Source organism: Etheostoma cragini, chromosome 6 (genome assembly GCF_013103735.1).
Source record: "Etheostoma cragini isolate CJK2018 chromosome 6, CSU_Ecrag_1.0, whole genome shotgun sequence".
In the NCBI taxonomy this organism is placed as follows: domain Eukaryota; kingdom Metazoa; phylum Chordata; class Actinopteri; order Perciformes; family Percidae; genus Etheostoma; species Etheostoma cragini.
Window position 1 is genome coordinate 2,493,617 of NC_048412.1, and position 16,855 is coordinate 2,510,471.

Here is a 16,855-nt window from a genome sequence, read left to right on the forward strand (position 1 = left end):
TCTGTCCTCCAGAGGACGCTCTACAACGTCCCTGTTACTGATGGCGTTGCATAGTCTGTCCACCAGAGGACGCTCTACTATCGGTCCAATCTGATTTTGCTGTTGCACGACTAAAACAACCTTTGAACATACACATTTTCCACCAAAACAAATTCCTTCGAGCCGGTCTTTCTCCCATCCCAGAACACTGTGTGGACCAGTCAGACCCTCCTCCACAGGAAGGTCTGTTAATGCGAGACCACTGAAATGCTAATATTTTACTGGCCGGCTGAAAAAGCAGTTAGCGTAGATCCGTTATTGTTCAAACATCTCATTTTGAGTTTACTTACAAAGTTTGTCTTCAGGTCTTTGTTCGTGTGATCTACACCTGAAAGTGAGAAGAAAACAAATGTTAGAAAGTCAAAAATCAATCTTTGATCTGAACACAGAGACGTTTGATGCTCTGGACAAAAATCAACTCCACCTTTTTAATGTTTTGGTCCCTAAGTGCACTCATTTGTTTCATTATTTTCTGTGAAGCCGTTTCAAGTCATTTGAACTTGCAGTGTGGTAGACAGGTTATTCAAATTGTGAAAATTTGAGTACCCTACTAATTGGTGTAATTAATTTGCCAAAATGTAATGGTGAAGTCTATTTTTCAAGTTTTGTCAAGATCCAGGATTTGCTGTGTGAGGTACTGCACCTGACGGATGGATGAGTGACTGAACAAATGGGAACAGAATAATCTCTCGTCCCTCAAATTTCAACTGCATTCATTTTGCCATCCGTTTGATTTCTTAGAATTTCCTTCACTCTGCACTTTTTCCCTGCATATTTTATCACTCTTTTTTCCACATCAGTTGCTTTTCTTTCACTTGCCCCCATCGCCGACCTCCCCCCCTCTCCCCCCCCCAACCACCTCCCCAATCTCTGCTGCATCAGGGCTCCTGTGGTCTCAGCGAGAGACAAACGAATGAGGGCCCCAGGAGGGCCGCGCCTGCTCCGCCAGACATCACTCACACTCTCTCTCAATCACACACACACACACAGGACCTGGCAGCCTTTGTCCCATGCAGGCCGTGCCTCCGGGTTGTCATGGTAACCAACAGTCGGTTTTGCCGTTGAGGCCTGATTGTGTGGAGCTCAGGCAGGATGGAGCCCTGGGTGGGTGAAGCCTCATTGGAGCCTGTCATGTTATACCATGCCATGCTGTGCTGGGCCACGCCATGCCAGGTCAACTTGCTATTTCCTCTACAAAAAACCACTGCTTCATGCTCTCATCCACCACTTTGGATCTTCTTCAGACATCCTCCTTTGCTGGTTGAGTGGTTTTGTACTTTACCTCTGTGTTTTTACCCTAGATGGAGTTACTGATGCTGGGAATCAAACTGCAAACCAAAGTGACTATAATCGGATTTCTTCCATGACAGTGTGAACAGTCCAGGTTACATGACATCCAATCGTTCAGTTGTGATCTGATAGTTGTCGGACTATTTTCATTTTTTATTTTTGTGTTCATTTTGTGGACATTTTAGGCCTTTATTTCCACAGGACATAAAGGAGATGTTTAATTTCGATTAATGGCAAATGACTCAAAGTGAAGATTTTTTTAGGGCATTTTTAGGCCTTTGTTAAGTGGACAGTTGAAGACATGAAATGGGAGGTGGGGGGGGATGCGATCACATTCTGGACAGTCAGATGGGAACTCATGCACCTCGGACGTCACTCTAGAGCTACCATGGTCACAAATCCGGAGTTTCCCATAGACTTTACAGGGTGAAAGATACGTCTACAGCTTGAATTAACCTCCTCCTACCATGGAGACTATTTACTGTAGGCTGTGTAAACAGCACATTTACTGAGAGCAAGTGGTATTCAGATATATTAGGCACACTGTCAACATTTCTTCTTTAAATGGTCCTTATTTGAAATAGGACATGCATCTTACATGCACAAAAAGCCCAATCCAGAGTTATTTAACTAGGCATAATGAACAAGTAGCAGACCCTGTGCCACTCTCCAGGTCCAAATGAAAGTCCTTCTGAGTTCCTGTAGTAATGGATATAATGTCTGTAATTCATCATTTGTATTATCTTATAATAGGCTGTAAAAGCTGTAACAAGGATGTAACGTTATTAACGTCTCTGTCCCCAAACTGCCGGCTATCGACTCGTAGCTAGCTTTAGCTAACAGCACAACATAATGATAACATCTCCCTGGTTCTTTTAATACATTCAGAGGTTTATTTGAATAAGCATTTAACCCTCCTGTTGACCTTGGGTCAAATTTGACCACTTTAAAAAAGGCTATATCTTAAATTTGAAGTTTCTTTTTAACCAAACTAGCACAAAAATGGATTGGATTCCTTCCAACGCTCTTGGCAAATACAACTGATCACTTAAGTATTAGACAAAATAATTCATAATTCCAAATCGTACTGTCAAACTAGTGGTAGTGGTTAGTGGAAACTTATAAAGAAGTCTGAAAAAAAGACAAAAATGTCATATTTTTGTCAGTTTTTGACCCGAGAGGACAACACATGGGTTAATCAGGGTGCTGCGTGTTGTAGTTTGTGGACGGTCCCTAACTTATTTTCCAGTTTAGGTGAGCGTCCCCTCAGTTCATAAATGCAACTTGACAAACATTGGATCTCTGCTGTTACGGGAAAGAAATTGCTTGGCTGCAGGAGGCTGCTTTATTAAGAGTTAATCTTTGTTTCAACTCAATTATAAGAAAGACGCCTTAGTGTCTGTGTGTGTCTGTGTGTGTGTGTGTGTGTGTGTGTGTGTCTGTGTGTTTCAGAACACAAAGACGACCACAGAGTCGTCTCAGCGTTTAAAAGGGGACACCATCCCTTCTGCATGTGTGTGATGGAGACATCTTTGCGAACTTACGTCATGCCGCTTAGGAGGGAACAAGAAACAAGTGAGCAAAGGATGCTGGGAGGAAGAAGTGATGGAGAGACAACAGACGGAGGGGAATGACGTCTGGAACTATGCAATCTGCACTCAATCCCACTTTATGGCCAATTCATATTGTGCGTGTAAGAAGCATTGCTGCGCTATGAAACCTGTTACTGTCAATGGCTTCCTCGCAAGAACTGACCTGCTGCTGCATTTTGGCGCTTGGCCGCTCTTGTGGGTGCCACAGTTAAAGTTAAACATGGTTCGACTTTGACCGCGGCAGCTGTTGCCCGTGCCGCATTCACGTGTGTGAAAAAAAACAGAAAAAAAGTAAGTAGAACACTCGTGGATCCGCAAACGGATTGTGGACGAGAGGTCAATTTGGGCCGTCAGCCCAGAGCTCTACAGCACCAGTTTGAGGCAAAAGCTATGCTGCGTTGCATATTTCCACCATAATCAGTCCCGCCAGGATTTAAAGTCCTTTTTTTGAGATTGTTGCAGCCCAAAATGCCTGATGTTGTGGTAGCTTTTGTAAAAAACAATTGTTAATAGATGCAATTTTTTTCTGTATGTTTGTTGCAATGAAGTCACGGGAGATCGAAAAAGTTGCAAAAAAAGTTTTCTTTCCAAAAAAGGAAACTTGTTTTGGGGAGAATAAAACTACTCTAGGCTGGGTTTTGCTTGGAACCTTCCCAAAAAGGCTCAGGATGCTGCAAATGTTGATATAATATGAAAATGGTTGGTGGATTTAAGACAAAAAATAATAATTTATTGAATGAATCAAATTGGAACATGTCTGTCAGTAGCTTGTTGATACTTACATTGTTAGATCATTTCCTATCCAGGCCTGGGACACATTCATACGGTGTGATAAAGGACTTATTGGACTTTAACTTATTTCGTTCGCCTTGTAAATTGCTGATTTCCGTGCAAAATAACAAAGTGTTTGCGTGATTTCATAATCCCCCCATTTTTGTTTCAAAAAAGTCACACATATCTGAGCAGAAGGTCAAAAACTGTACTGAACTTTACTTCACACAAGAGAAACCACTTTCCCCTGTTGCCATGGGAACATTATGAAGTGACTTAATTACGCGACAAGAAAAACACAGTCTCTTTCATCAAACCGCAATTTGTGCAAGTTCCCGCATTTCATGGCATAAAATTGCATAAATATACCTCATACTCCATCGAATTTTTTCAGAAAATCTAGGATTTTTGCCCACGACAATCACAAAAAAAACTCCAGGATTTAAATTGATAAAGTTGTTGGTACGGTAGATAATTTTCCTAATTATTAGTCTTAGAATGACGATGAATGGTACATTTGTTATGTGTACATAGGTGTTATATGACATCTCTGCCTAACTGCACTATGGGAGATCTCAATGGCTTGGCACGCACATCTGCTTGTGCACGCTTCTCTGCAGTGGACAGATGTGGATCGGGACCGACACGTGCACAGTATGAGCACGACTGCGCAGGGGTGGTGTGTCACAAGGGGTCAACGTGAGCATCAAACCACTGCACCTACAAGTATTTACAAGGGTGATCTGAGTGAAAACAAACGCATTCAGTCAGGTGCATTCACACAGGTAGCGTCATACTGTCATACATACAGCCACAAACACAAAGTCCAAGGTCTTCGGAGTGTGAAAGTAGAAAGCCACTTCCCCTAGTTAGATGAAACACTGTAGGTGGTGAAGCCAATGCAAAACCTTCCATGAATACAAATGCTTTGAACCTGCCTGACCCAGTCTAGATTGTGATTGTGCAGGTGTGTGTGCGCGCGTGTAGGCTGCTCTGCATGTGTGTCAGCATTCAGCGGCGGCAGCTGCACTCTATCTCTTTGCTCCCGCAGCATTCACGCCGGCCCTCGGGGTCAAACGCACACACACAAATCAGCCACAGAGATGTGTCGGAGGCCATTTTGAGCCGCGAGTCGTGCCTGAGCTGCCGCTGAGACAATGAGCCGACATCACTTCAGAGGAGGGCCCCAGCTCCACCTGGGGGCCCTCGGCTGGCTCTCGCCCCTTAGCTCTTCTCAGGAGGAGTAACTGTACAAAACAATCAAGAAAAAGAATTCAGTCTGCTACTGAAAGGTGGAGTAGGAGAAGGACTGAGACACCAAACTGATAGCAATATTTCTGTAATGAAGCTGCACATGGCTGATCATTTGTGTTTGCAAGTGTGAATAAGGAGAGGAATTGTGTGTGTGCATGTGTGTGTGTGTGTGTGTGTGTGTGTGTGTGAGCTGCAGAGAGACAGGGGTGTGTATCACCACCCGCAGAGGGTGAGACTTCCTGGCCCTACACCTCCATCTCATTAATCAGCTCGGTATTTAAGAAGAGCTGGAGTGAACACTTGCCTGTAATTAGCTGGCTTTGACAAGGATGTGTGTACTTGTGTTTGTGTGGGTTTGAAAAGTGAACGGCAAAGAGAGAGAGAGAGAGAGAGAGAGAGAGAGAGAGAGAGAGAGAGAGAGAGAGAGAGAGAGAGAGAGAGAGAGAGAGAGAGAGAGAGAGAACTTGGGGAGAGTTTGATGAGGGATACGGGGCGGAAGGTTTGATACAAGGATGTAGAAAGAGCGTGGGTGATGGAAAGCCTGGCACAGGGAGGAAAGAAGAGGACAGGAGTGAGAAGACAGAGTAGACAAGTTGGAGGACGTAGAGAGATGGAGAAAATGACTGTTTAAAGCAGTGGGGGAGGTGAGAACTAAGTAAATGAGAGAAGGCGTATAAGAGAAGACTGAAGGGACATGACGGCGAGGAAAAGGTGCAGAGAGAGTGCGGGACATAGCACAGGGTATGTGGGGATGGAGAAGAGGTTGACTTCTAAAGTGGGACATTAGTATTCAAGCGGCACGCATTCACCGCCCCCTCACCACACCCCGCTGCCCTGTCTGCCCAGCAGCCGGCTCTCCTCCCGCGGTGGACCCAGACACGAAGCTGGAGGTGGCAGAGGAAGTGTGTGTGCATTGGGACTTAAGTTCATTGAAACGCTTCCTTCAATGGTGATCTCCACTTTAGAGAATTCTTTGTTTTTCCACGGCCGTCTGGGTTTCAGTGTGCTTTCAGCTGCTACATTACTGTTTTTACAACTGAAATTCATAATGGACTTTTTTTTCGCTGCAAGGGACATATTTATTTGTCCCTTTATTTATTCAGTTAGTGAGGACCAGTTAAAGATTTCTCGGTACTTGTGGTATTTCTTGGTCAACTACATATTAACATATGCCTGTGCATAGAATATTAGTATTAATCTTTTCAAAAGTAAAAACAAAACACACCAGATGTGACTGGGCCAAATCCTGGCTCCGACAATCCAAAGCCACTGTCAGTCACAGTGAAAACCGGGGAGATTTCTGGGGACAGGTTACCAAAACCGGGGACTGTCCCCGGAAACCGGGGACGTCTGGTCAAACCTAGGTTAATAACACGTGTGAACTGAGTAAACAGCACTCTGGGATCTGTTTTCATGCTAATCGAATGTGTCTCTAGCTTGACACAAGCTACCGCAAACCGGTGGTTAGCTGCTAATGTTAGCTTTCAGGGCATTGGGTAATTCGCTATTTCATACCACTGACAAGGGACGAAATAGCACCACACTTGCATAATGAGGGTCTCTACATGTAAGAGTAAAGTGAACATTACTACAGAAAATTGTGGCTAAGCTAGCAGTCATTTCAAATACGTTTTAGCTATCTACTATTGCTTGATTGCTAACATTAGCTCAAAACACCATTCGACTGACAACCTTTATTGTGTTTGATGCTAACTTGTAGCCAGCAATGAACCAACTTCATTAAGTAGATCAATTTTTACTGTATTGCCATTACAGAAGTTTCTTCTTTAGCATCTTGTATGCTACTTGACGCATGTGGGACTCACATCTTCACTCGACTTACATCAGGGAGTGACAAATGCTACTGTCTTTATAATATATCTTTTTAATAAACCGTTTGTACACTTAACTTTCATATGTACAGACCCTCATTATGCTACCGTTGAAGTGTGGTGCTATTTTGACCCTTGTCGGTGGTATGAAATAGCGAATTACCCAATGCCTTGAAAGCTATTGTTAGCAGCTAAACACCCGTTTTCGGTAGCTTGTGTCAAGCTAGAGACCCATTTGACTAGCATGAAAACAGATCCCAGAGAGCGATCAAGTCGGTGCACATGTGTTATTAGCGCCTCGGTTTATTTTGCGCCGGAATTGTCCTTGAAGCACTGGGTCTATATTTCCAGAAAAATAATTTTTGATTAATCTATTTAGGTCTTTATTTGCTATCTGAAGTCTGGAAAGGGGAGAGAGGGGGGGAAGGATGAGCAGCAAAGAGCTGCAGATCAGAATAAAACCTGCGGCCGCTGCGTCAAGGCCGGCACCTCTGTACATGGGGCGCAGGTCAACCAGCTGAGCTACCCGGGGCCCCAGAAGTGTCAAAGTTACTTGTGAATGTATATGAATGCCTATATTCATTGGCCATTGATTTTAAATTTATATCTAATGATGCATTCAATTTGTTACTGACTTGTACAGTAGAGTGGCTACTAGCTCTGAAGCTAATCGCTGTCACTCTCTCACTTATCCCTCGCTCTATCACCCCCCCCCCCCCCCCCCCCCCACACACACACACACACACACACACAAACACCCAAAAAGCGCAAAAGTGTAACCACCAGGTCACTTACGTTATTTGCACTACAAAGAGTGTACATATTTGTTTTTATTTCTGATACAGAGCTTAATAAGCATTATTTAATTTTGCCTCACAGCAACATGAAAAGGGTTTAGATTTGTGTTCGGTTTCTGTTAATAATGTGTTGTATTACGTGTCCATTCCAGTATAATATTCAGATATAATTACCCATGTATTTTATGTTCCGTTAAAGACTTTTCAAACCACATTAAATGGTGCATTTGTTGGGGACTATTTTCAGCTGCGTAGTAATACTTGTTTGGTGCACAATTGAGCAATTTCAGCATCAGAACGATGCATCAAAATGAATCTCCAGTGTGTTTATTGCAATGAAGAAATGTGACGCCCAGTGCAACAGTTTGGCTCAAATAAAATGTATCAGGTGTTGGCTACACAGTAGGATCAATTAATTGTTAGTTTCATTATTTTTATTCGATATGTTGACTGTAAGGAAAATAAAAAATCTCACCAGCGTTATTTTTTAGAATTCCCTGCTGACTGAAGATTCACCAAACTAACGGATGTCTTGTAATTTACCCCTAATCTACGGATCATTTCCCTTCTGTGTTATTTATGTGACACAGATTAATGTGCTGACTTCCTGTGAAAACTATTATCCTCTCTCCTGCTCCTGCTTGTAACAGATCATTTATTGTGATGCTGAAAATCTGAAAAATCAAAGTACAGGCAACAATACTGGATGTCAGTCCCAGAACGTAAGGCCAACACTCCAGTGATGTACAGTTGGCGTTATTCAATATGTCTAATAAGTTGTTAGCTTTTCATAAAATGAAGTACCCTTTGGGGAAAAAGGAGGCGATTTTCTCTCAGTAGTTGACATATCGACTAGTAATCCCATCCGTCTCCCTCAACATTACTCAACACACATATCACAGTCGCACAACAGTGTGCGGTTCTCCATCTATTACGTTCATAGCTCCCCGCTGCAGTGTCTGTGTTTATGACCTCCTTTTCTTCCCACTAAACTACTTCCCAACTGGTCTCCTCACTGCTTTGCTCTCATTTGACTAATTATAATCACGGAGAACTGTGTTGACAAATTCCTTTTGAAATCCATTAGTCTCGTGGCGTTGTTTAAACAATGTGCAAGTTAATGTCCATCGCTTTAATACCCCTGATTCACATTATAATAGCCGTCTGATAAATCAGGTTATCTGCGACACTTTCTACAGACCGCGAAGAGTGGAAATTAGGGAATTATTAACTATCCGTGGTGTTCTGCTGTGTCTGGGTGTGTTAGGGAGAAGGGGAGATGAGATGACAGAGGAGGAGGAGAGAGAGAGAGATAGAGGAGAGAGAGAAAAGTAGAGACAATAATGGAGAGGAGAGAATTTATAGGGATAGAGAACAGAGGGAAAAACAAGAGTAAGAAAGAGATAATAAGGAGTGTGAAGAGCAACAGGACTAAGTGACAGTAAATTAAACATTAAAGAAAAGGGATTGAGGGCAGAATTTGGAAGAACATACCCCGGGAACACCAGTAGTGAACATTTAAGATTCCCCTTTAACCCCTTGGCTACATTATCCCCCACTTTATTGTTTTAGATGTAAACTTGTAAATATTAAAAATATCGCACACCCTTTGGAAATGCTGCAAAAAGCGGATGGGATAATATGAATCATCAAAGTGATTTTCCATGGTCAGAGGCAAATTAATTGATTTACAAACATCCAGAGGGACAAACATTCCAACATTTGTGTTATACACGTTTCAGGTTATTACATTTTTATATAAAGGTGTATTATTTTAAATATATACCTGGGTAGCTCTGTGTGGTGGTATAAGTAGAATAGAATTACAGCAGAAATAAAAAGACAAATCCATCTACAGAAACTAATAAATCTATCTATCCATCCATCCAATTATATTTTTATGAAATCATAACAGGAGCTATAAAAAAGACACTTTACAGTTAGAGTACACCACACTCTATAATTGACAAAGATCCTGCAATTCCAGTAATTTCCCCAAGAGCAAGCACTTAGTATGACAGTGTTGAGGAAAAACTTCCTTTTATGATGAAACCTATCTATCTGGGAGGGGGGGTGGGGGGGGGGGTGTTGTTTCAGGTACAGGTTAGAAACAATACCAAGCAATTTACAAATATTTAACACTATGAGACTGGATTTTACAACTCTGAAAAGCTATCCCAGTGACAACTTTTTCCCTTTAATTGACATGCTAAAAGAATCCGCCTGCTCCATTTACAGAGTGATCTACCAGGACCTTACGTGCGTCTGATTGGCTAACCCGCTACGTCGCCGAATGACATCACATACTGTAGAATGGCTTTTAAAGAGGCTTCTGTACGGTGGCCGACAAGGGCAAACGCCCTGCAATATAACCCTAGTTTTGTCTTCCCGTTAACCATGAACTTGTCCTGTTTTTGTTGCTTTTCTGATATACTTTTCACTTTTTCCAGCTTTTTATGTTTTTTTAAAACATGACCTGGTTTAATAATAAGTTTTACACCTATTCTTGGAATTTAAGGTAAAAAAACTCATTTATATCAAATTATACACACGTTTTTAGTTAAAACTGAGAAATTATGAATTATTTTTTACTAATAGTCAAAGATCAGAGGATGCTGAGTGGATCTCAGATGGGTAGATGTCCAAGTTTAGTCCGGATACTGTTTTGAAACCATTCAAAAAAAAGAATTCAAATGCTATAAGATTAAATAAAATTCAATGAAAGTAATCATTAATGTTAAATGAAGAATGTATGGAATCATCCATGTTATTTTGGGGTAATTTGGTTGAAAAAAATCCATATTTCTGATATAACACACTTTGAAATATAACTCAATTTGACCCCAGGACAGCACAAGGGTTAAGAAAACACATGCAAATGGACAAAACACAAGCAAATTAAGAAAACTACTTAATTAATTGGACAAAACGTCTGCGCAGCATTTAGCAGAAGCGCTGCAAATACACACAACCTGACCAAATACACACAACCCGACCAAATACACATATGCTGAAAATACAGAAGCCATGCAAAAAAAGCAGAAACGCTGCATCAAGGTTACGTTAAGTTCTCCAGGCCTAGAGGGAGCGCTAAGTGGAACAGCTTGATCTTTTGCATGTGTTTTCTTAAATTGCAGGGCGTTTGCCCCTGTCGGCCACCGTACTTCTGTGTTGGCATTAAATGAAGGAGGAAGATGCATTTTTTCACACGCAATGCCAATGTCGGAACGCCCTAATTTGCAAAAGATACTTGGACAGAAACCAGGTATACTACATGAAGTCCTGCCTCCTGATCAACCGCCTGATTCCCACTCCCTCCTCTGTCTTTCCCCTCGTCTTTGACTAAATCCTGTCTGCTTCTTCCGCTCTTCCTCCTCTTCCAACTCTCCTAACTCCCTCCTCCTCCTCCTCTTCTCAACACCAGCGGAAGAGAGAGTGTGTTAGTAGCCTGTGTTGCTGGGGGGGCGGGGCCTGATACATAGGCCTGATTAGCTGCTTGTTTACCTACCAGCAACGCCACTATCACCACCACAGGGCTTCAAGGGCAACACCAGTGGATCATCTCCTCACACACATCCAAACACACACACAAACAATAAAACAGTTAACGGACACACTGTGTTGTGCACTCTGGTGTGCACGTGTGAGAGTGTCTGTGTGTGTGTCTGTGTGTTTGAGTGCCATCGTCCCCCTATTGAGTCACCCACCATGGCACAAGGCTCTTAATTAAAAGGAGTGTGTGTGTGTTCTTCTGCGGGCGGAGCAGCTGGCAGGAGGCAGTGAGGCCAGAGAACATCTGCAGGAGGCCGCAACTCGCGCACACACACACACACACACACACACACGCAAGCGCACACACGCACAGATAAGCACACAACCACAAACACGTTATCATCGCCACTTGGCAAGTGAACTCACACCCCCACGAACACAAAAATACACACTTGCGAGCACACGCGCAGACCCGTTGAACGCTGCCATCACCACTGCCGCCATACCAGTGGGACTGTCGCCATGGCAACCCAGCACTGGTCATGTCACCCCTGGTTTAGTAAGACGGGTGACAGCAGGAGAGAGAGTGAGAGATAGGCAGGCGATAAAAAGAGCAAAAGACAAAGACAGAGCGCGAGGGGCATTAAATACCCTCCACAATGCTCGTTTTGAAACAAAAGGGGAGAGAGAAAGATTGAGAGGGAGAGAGAGAGAGAAAGAGAGTTAGAGAGAATCCAATGGACTCCCATCCAACGAGCAGCTCTGGATGTGGGGAGGTCAGCAGCTTTGAACACTTCAGACGCACCACAGGGCCCTCAGTAGTCAGTCTGCTTTTTAAATGAGTAAAGAGGAGCTGTGTAGTTGGGTAACACACACACACACACACACACACACACACACACATGTGATGTCGTCACGTTAATAGAAAGTGGAGAGTAGAGAGGGATTCTGTCCTTGCTATGGGGCAAAGGCTGCAGCTCAGGGAAGAGGATTAAAGGATCATATCAGCCTTGTGAGTTTTCTCTGTCTCCTGGTGCTACCTATGTGTCAGAAATGGATCTGCGTTGTCTTTCGTGTAACGGGGACTTGTTTGGTTTGTGTGACGCGTTCGAGTGCAGGATGGGTCTCGGGACCCCGAAGGGCGAGGCCTCCGCTAGTTTGCGTGAAATGACATCACATAGTACGCTAAGGTCACCGGGGACCAGGAGCTCAACACAAGCGTTAACATTAAGTGGCTTTGCCTTTAACCCCTCACGACGTGAAACTATGTCTCTTATTTCAACATCAACAAATCATTACCACATTAATTACAGATAAGAGTGCATTCCCCCAAATAAGCTTTTTTAAATTTGGACATAAACTAATCTTAATATCGCAAAAGGGTTTTACTCACGCTTGAAATATCTATTTCTGTCGATTTTATAATGCTGTGTTTCAGATTGATATGAATGCACTTTCCACTACATCTTCTTATATTTCAATTATGAGAAAAATGATGCTGACAATAACACTGGTGCATCACATTGAAAAGCTGGTGTCTGAACTTTCTTCCCTGTGGGAGAAATAAATGTTAACATGAGCAACTGTTATGCGTTTCCCTGAAAGATGAAGTGAGATACGGACTACCAATCATCTAGTCCATGGCCTCATTTGTTTACAGTAATTGCACCGGGGTAGCACTATTAATGGTATAATGATGTTTAAAGATGGGACACGGAGCACCTTTAAATCATCTTCCGTTTGGTGTTTTGCATGGACGTTCCATCAGCGCATTGCACAACAGAGGGATGGGCTTATTAGCTGCTGATCTGTCGGAGAAATAAGCTCATTCATAAATAAAAAAACATGAGTCATGTCAAAGTGCTTTAAGAGTTATTTAGAGGTCAGGGATGAGTATTTTTTGGGTTTAAATTTCATAAATAGACAAAGGTTGGCAGTGAAAAAGACAACAGGTAGATCTCTGAAAACGGTCAACAGCACCAGTATGATATAACTGTCTGAGCATGAATTATGAAATGGTCCATAAACACAAAGGACACACAAACACGTGTTGCCATGAAAAGACCACTACATACTTGCTGTAGCGGGTGTATTTCAGTAGTTCCAGAAAAATGCAGCTTTTTTGAGATTGCTGTTTGCAAAAATCCTAAATTATGCGGCAAGTTTTCTAAAAAAAAATGCGGTGCAATATAAAATTTTGTGTGATGCAATTGCGGGAATTTGGAAAAAGACACTGCTTTGTCGCGTGATTACATCACTTCGTAACGTTCCCATGGCAACAGGGGAAAATGGCTGCTCTTGTGTGAAGTGAACGCAACATTTTTCAACTTTCTGTTAAGATGTTTGTGACTTTTTTTGCAACCAAAATGCGGCGATTATGAAATCATGCAAGGCGCGCATTATTTTGCGCGGAAATCGCAATTAACGCGGCGCATTTGGAAAGATGCAGCCCCTGCATAAATATGGTATCACATAATCACATTTTTCTGGAGGGAGGGGTATTTATTCTCAGCATGTGGGACTGAGTGTGTTCAACACAGTGCATGTATAGCCTTGTTAGTCTGCCTGCGGATACATACATGTGTGATTTTGTGTTCATGCATGTGTGTGTGTGTGTGTGTGTGTGTGTGTGTGAGAGAGATGTGACATGAGATTTACGCATATTCATTAATCAATATTTGTGCTCCATGGGCTGTTCTATACAGTATCGATTTGCAGCCAGAGCCTGGAGTACAGCCGCTTGACACTTGACCCCGATAAAACAATAATATGCCTCCATAAAAAAACTGTGTGTTGCCAGTCTGCAGTGACTGAGTGAGCAGCTATTGAACTGGAGAAGCCATCAGTCCAGCCAAATATGACAAGAGTGAGTGCCTTGGTGCTTATTTTACTGCCAATAAGGAACTAGGTCATTTTTAGGAATCCTTTTAGGAAAAACAGGACTACTATTCAATAGAGTTGCACAGGAATTCTTTCAGGCGTACAGAAGTTAAAGTCACGTTCATGTTCAATAAAAAATAAAAAATAAAAAAAACATTAGGTGACTGATATTTTGAACACTTCCAAGGCTGAAACTCCCCTAGTTAAATCGTCTGCACAAAATTTTTAAAAGTCAAAATTGTTTGTAAAACTGTGTGGAAAGGGGCTCCCGGATTGCTCAGTTGGTAGAGGGCCTAAAATAAAGGGCCTAAAATGCCCCAAAAACAATCTTCAAAAAAAACATGTTTGAGAGAAGTTCACTACGCATGTAAAATATTACAGTTACTGAGCTTAACATGTCAAACATTGTAAAAACATTCAGCAGTTAACATCAGTTCACTGTTTTGATTCAGGTTCAGCTTTGGATGACTTTGACGACTACGGTGCAGCGCTATGCCATTAAGAGTTCACAAAGTTTGTTTTGAATTTGAAACAACTCTATACTTATGTTACCCTGGAATAATATGTTATCTGATATAGGCGGGGCCAGAGGCGAGCTGCACCAATCACATCGGTGTATCTGATATTTGCGGGGCCAGAGGCGAGCTGCACCAATCACATCGGTGTATCCGATATAGACGGGCCAGAGGCGAGCTGCACCAATCACATCGGTGTATCCGATATAGACGGGCCAGAGGCGAGCTGCACCAATCACATTGGTGTATCTGATGTAGGCGGGGCCAGAGGCAAGCTGCACCAATCACATCGGTGTATCTGACAAAATAACACTACCATGTTCCTATTTCCATGTGATTTGAATAGTCACAAGGTGTACAAATAACAAGGTCACATGAGAGGCGGCCATCTTCTAACCGCATACTAACTGGAAACTGTATTCTCAGTAAATAGGAACATGTTTTTTGTTATTGTGTCACTTATTGGGAGCAGTATCTAGTTGGAACCGGTTACCTGCAGCATCTGTGCTAGGCTAAGCTAATGCTGGGGGCATCACACAGAGTTACAGCACGCACGGAGATGAGAAGGGCATGTATGGACTAGTCTAACTCTGGGGGTAACGGTGAATAAGCTAAAGTCCCAATTAGTCGGTGTGTTCCTTTAACTCAACTCTACCTCAACTTTAGCAGGCCTATTCTAAATAGTGTGTGTCTGAATGTCTTGATTTCTCACTCTCTTATTTTTGTATTACTTTCAGGGCAAAACAGCAAAAGTGACACAATGCGAGCAATGCAACTGAAGCAATGGTTTGAATATGTGAAGATGGGCTGGAGATGATAATCTGTGTTGTTGCCATAAAATACCATAGAAACGTGTTTTAATTCATTTACAGACACGTACATAGAAGATCATAATGAGGACATAATCTGTGTGTGTATACAGTGTGCGTACGTGCATGTGTGTGTGAGTGTGTGTGAGTAATAAAGTGATAAAAACATGCTCTGGTTCCAGCTAAATTCAGCATTAATGATCTACTGAGATCAGCTCGAGCTATGGGATCAAATACGCTGTCTGCTAAATAATAGTGTAAAGGGCCAATGACAGTCCCATATGGACCAGAAAGAGAGAGAGAGAGAGAGAGAGATATGCTGGGAACGAAACATATAGAAGGTACTGTAAGTATGTCAGCAACCGCTGTTAGGTACTCTGGGGCTGGAGGAAGGATCACTTCCAAATATATACAGTATTTATATGTTTGTGTGTGTGTGTGTGTGTGTGTGTGTGTGTGTGCTTGCGTGCGTGCGTGGGCACATTTGAGGTTGTGTGCGTGCATGTGGAGATAAATGTGCGTTAGTGTTTGTGACCATGTCGGCAATGTGTGTCACTCATCAATAATGCACGGCTCTTGGTTCTCGCCTCTTCAAAGCTAGCGACGCTCTAGTGTTCCACATAATTAACTCGCTCTCTAATGCACACGCGCACACACACACACACACACACACACACACACACACACACACACACACACACACACAGCTAAATAAAGTTGAGGAAACAGCAGACAAATACACAGATATAAATGAGCTCAAATTCGACGATATTCATGAATATTCAGGCAAAAAAACTTGTCTCAAATTCCTTTTTGTTATGCAATCGTGGGCGCAAAAGAGAGAAATGTACAGTATTTAGGCAAGACTGCTGACACTGTTCAATTATCTGTTGAAGAAAGGGTCATTGCAACCTTTGGATTAGGAGATGGTTGTTATTTGTGAGATTGTAAAATTACAAGACCTCGGGGTGTCTCAATTTCTTCACATATGCTTTTTGAAAATGAATTTGTTATTTAAAAAAGAACAGCTGAAAACAAAAAAGACCCCAAAAGCCCCTCTTCATGACCTTTTCATTGTAGCTTTGCTACTGCATCCTGTCCTGGTAGCAGAAATAAAAGAAATACCTTCATTTAAGAGAGTCTGTTCCCTTGATAACGTTGACACAATACGAATAAAATTAAATAAATATATTGCCAGCGTGTCTGAACATAACTGAAATCTATCTGAATGTCTGAATTCAAAGTCTGATTGATCTAATAAACCGCCTCTGTGTGTGTGTGTGTGTGTGTGTGTGTGTGTGTGTCTTTCAAATATCTCATGAACCGTTCATCCAATCTACCTTACACTTGGTTTCCTGGGTACCCAGTGAACTTTGGATTTTGTAACAATTTGGATATTGATTATTAAAAATCACACTACACTAAAAAGGCCAAACAACAAGCAGCTGGTGCAGCACGCAGCAGATTGTTGACACCCTCTGGACAGCAGCGGGGGTGGGGGGTGGGGGTAAGGCAAGGCAAGGCAGCTTTATTTGTATAGCACATTTCAGCAACAGGGCAATTCAAAGTGCTTTACACAAAATC

General features: G+C 42.4%; 1 protein-coding gene across 1 annotated transcript in view; it reads right to left on the reverse strand.

Annotated features, from left to right (window-relative positions):
* The window catches only part of LOC117945770 (furin-like protease kpc-1), a 209,638-nt gene that overhangs the window by 90,840 nt on the left and 101,943 nt on the right, over positions 1–16,855 (reverse strand). The window contains 1 exon segment of the mRNA XM_034873469.1: positions 330–367. Coding sequence (XP_034729360.1) covers positions 330–367 — 38 coding nt within the window.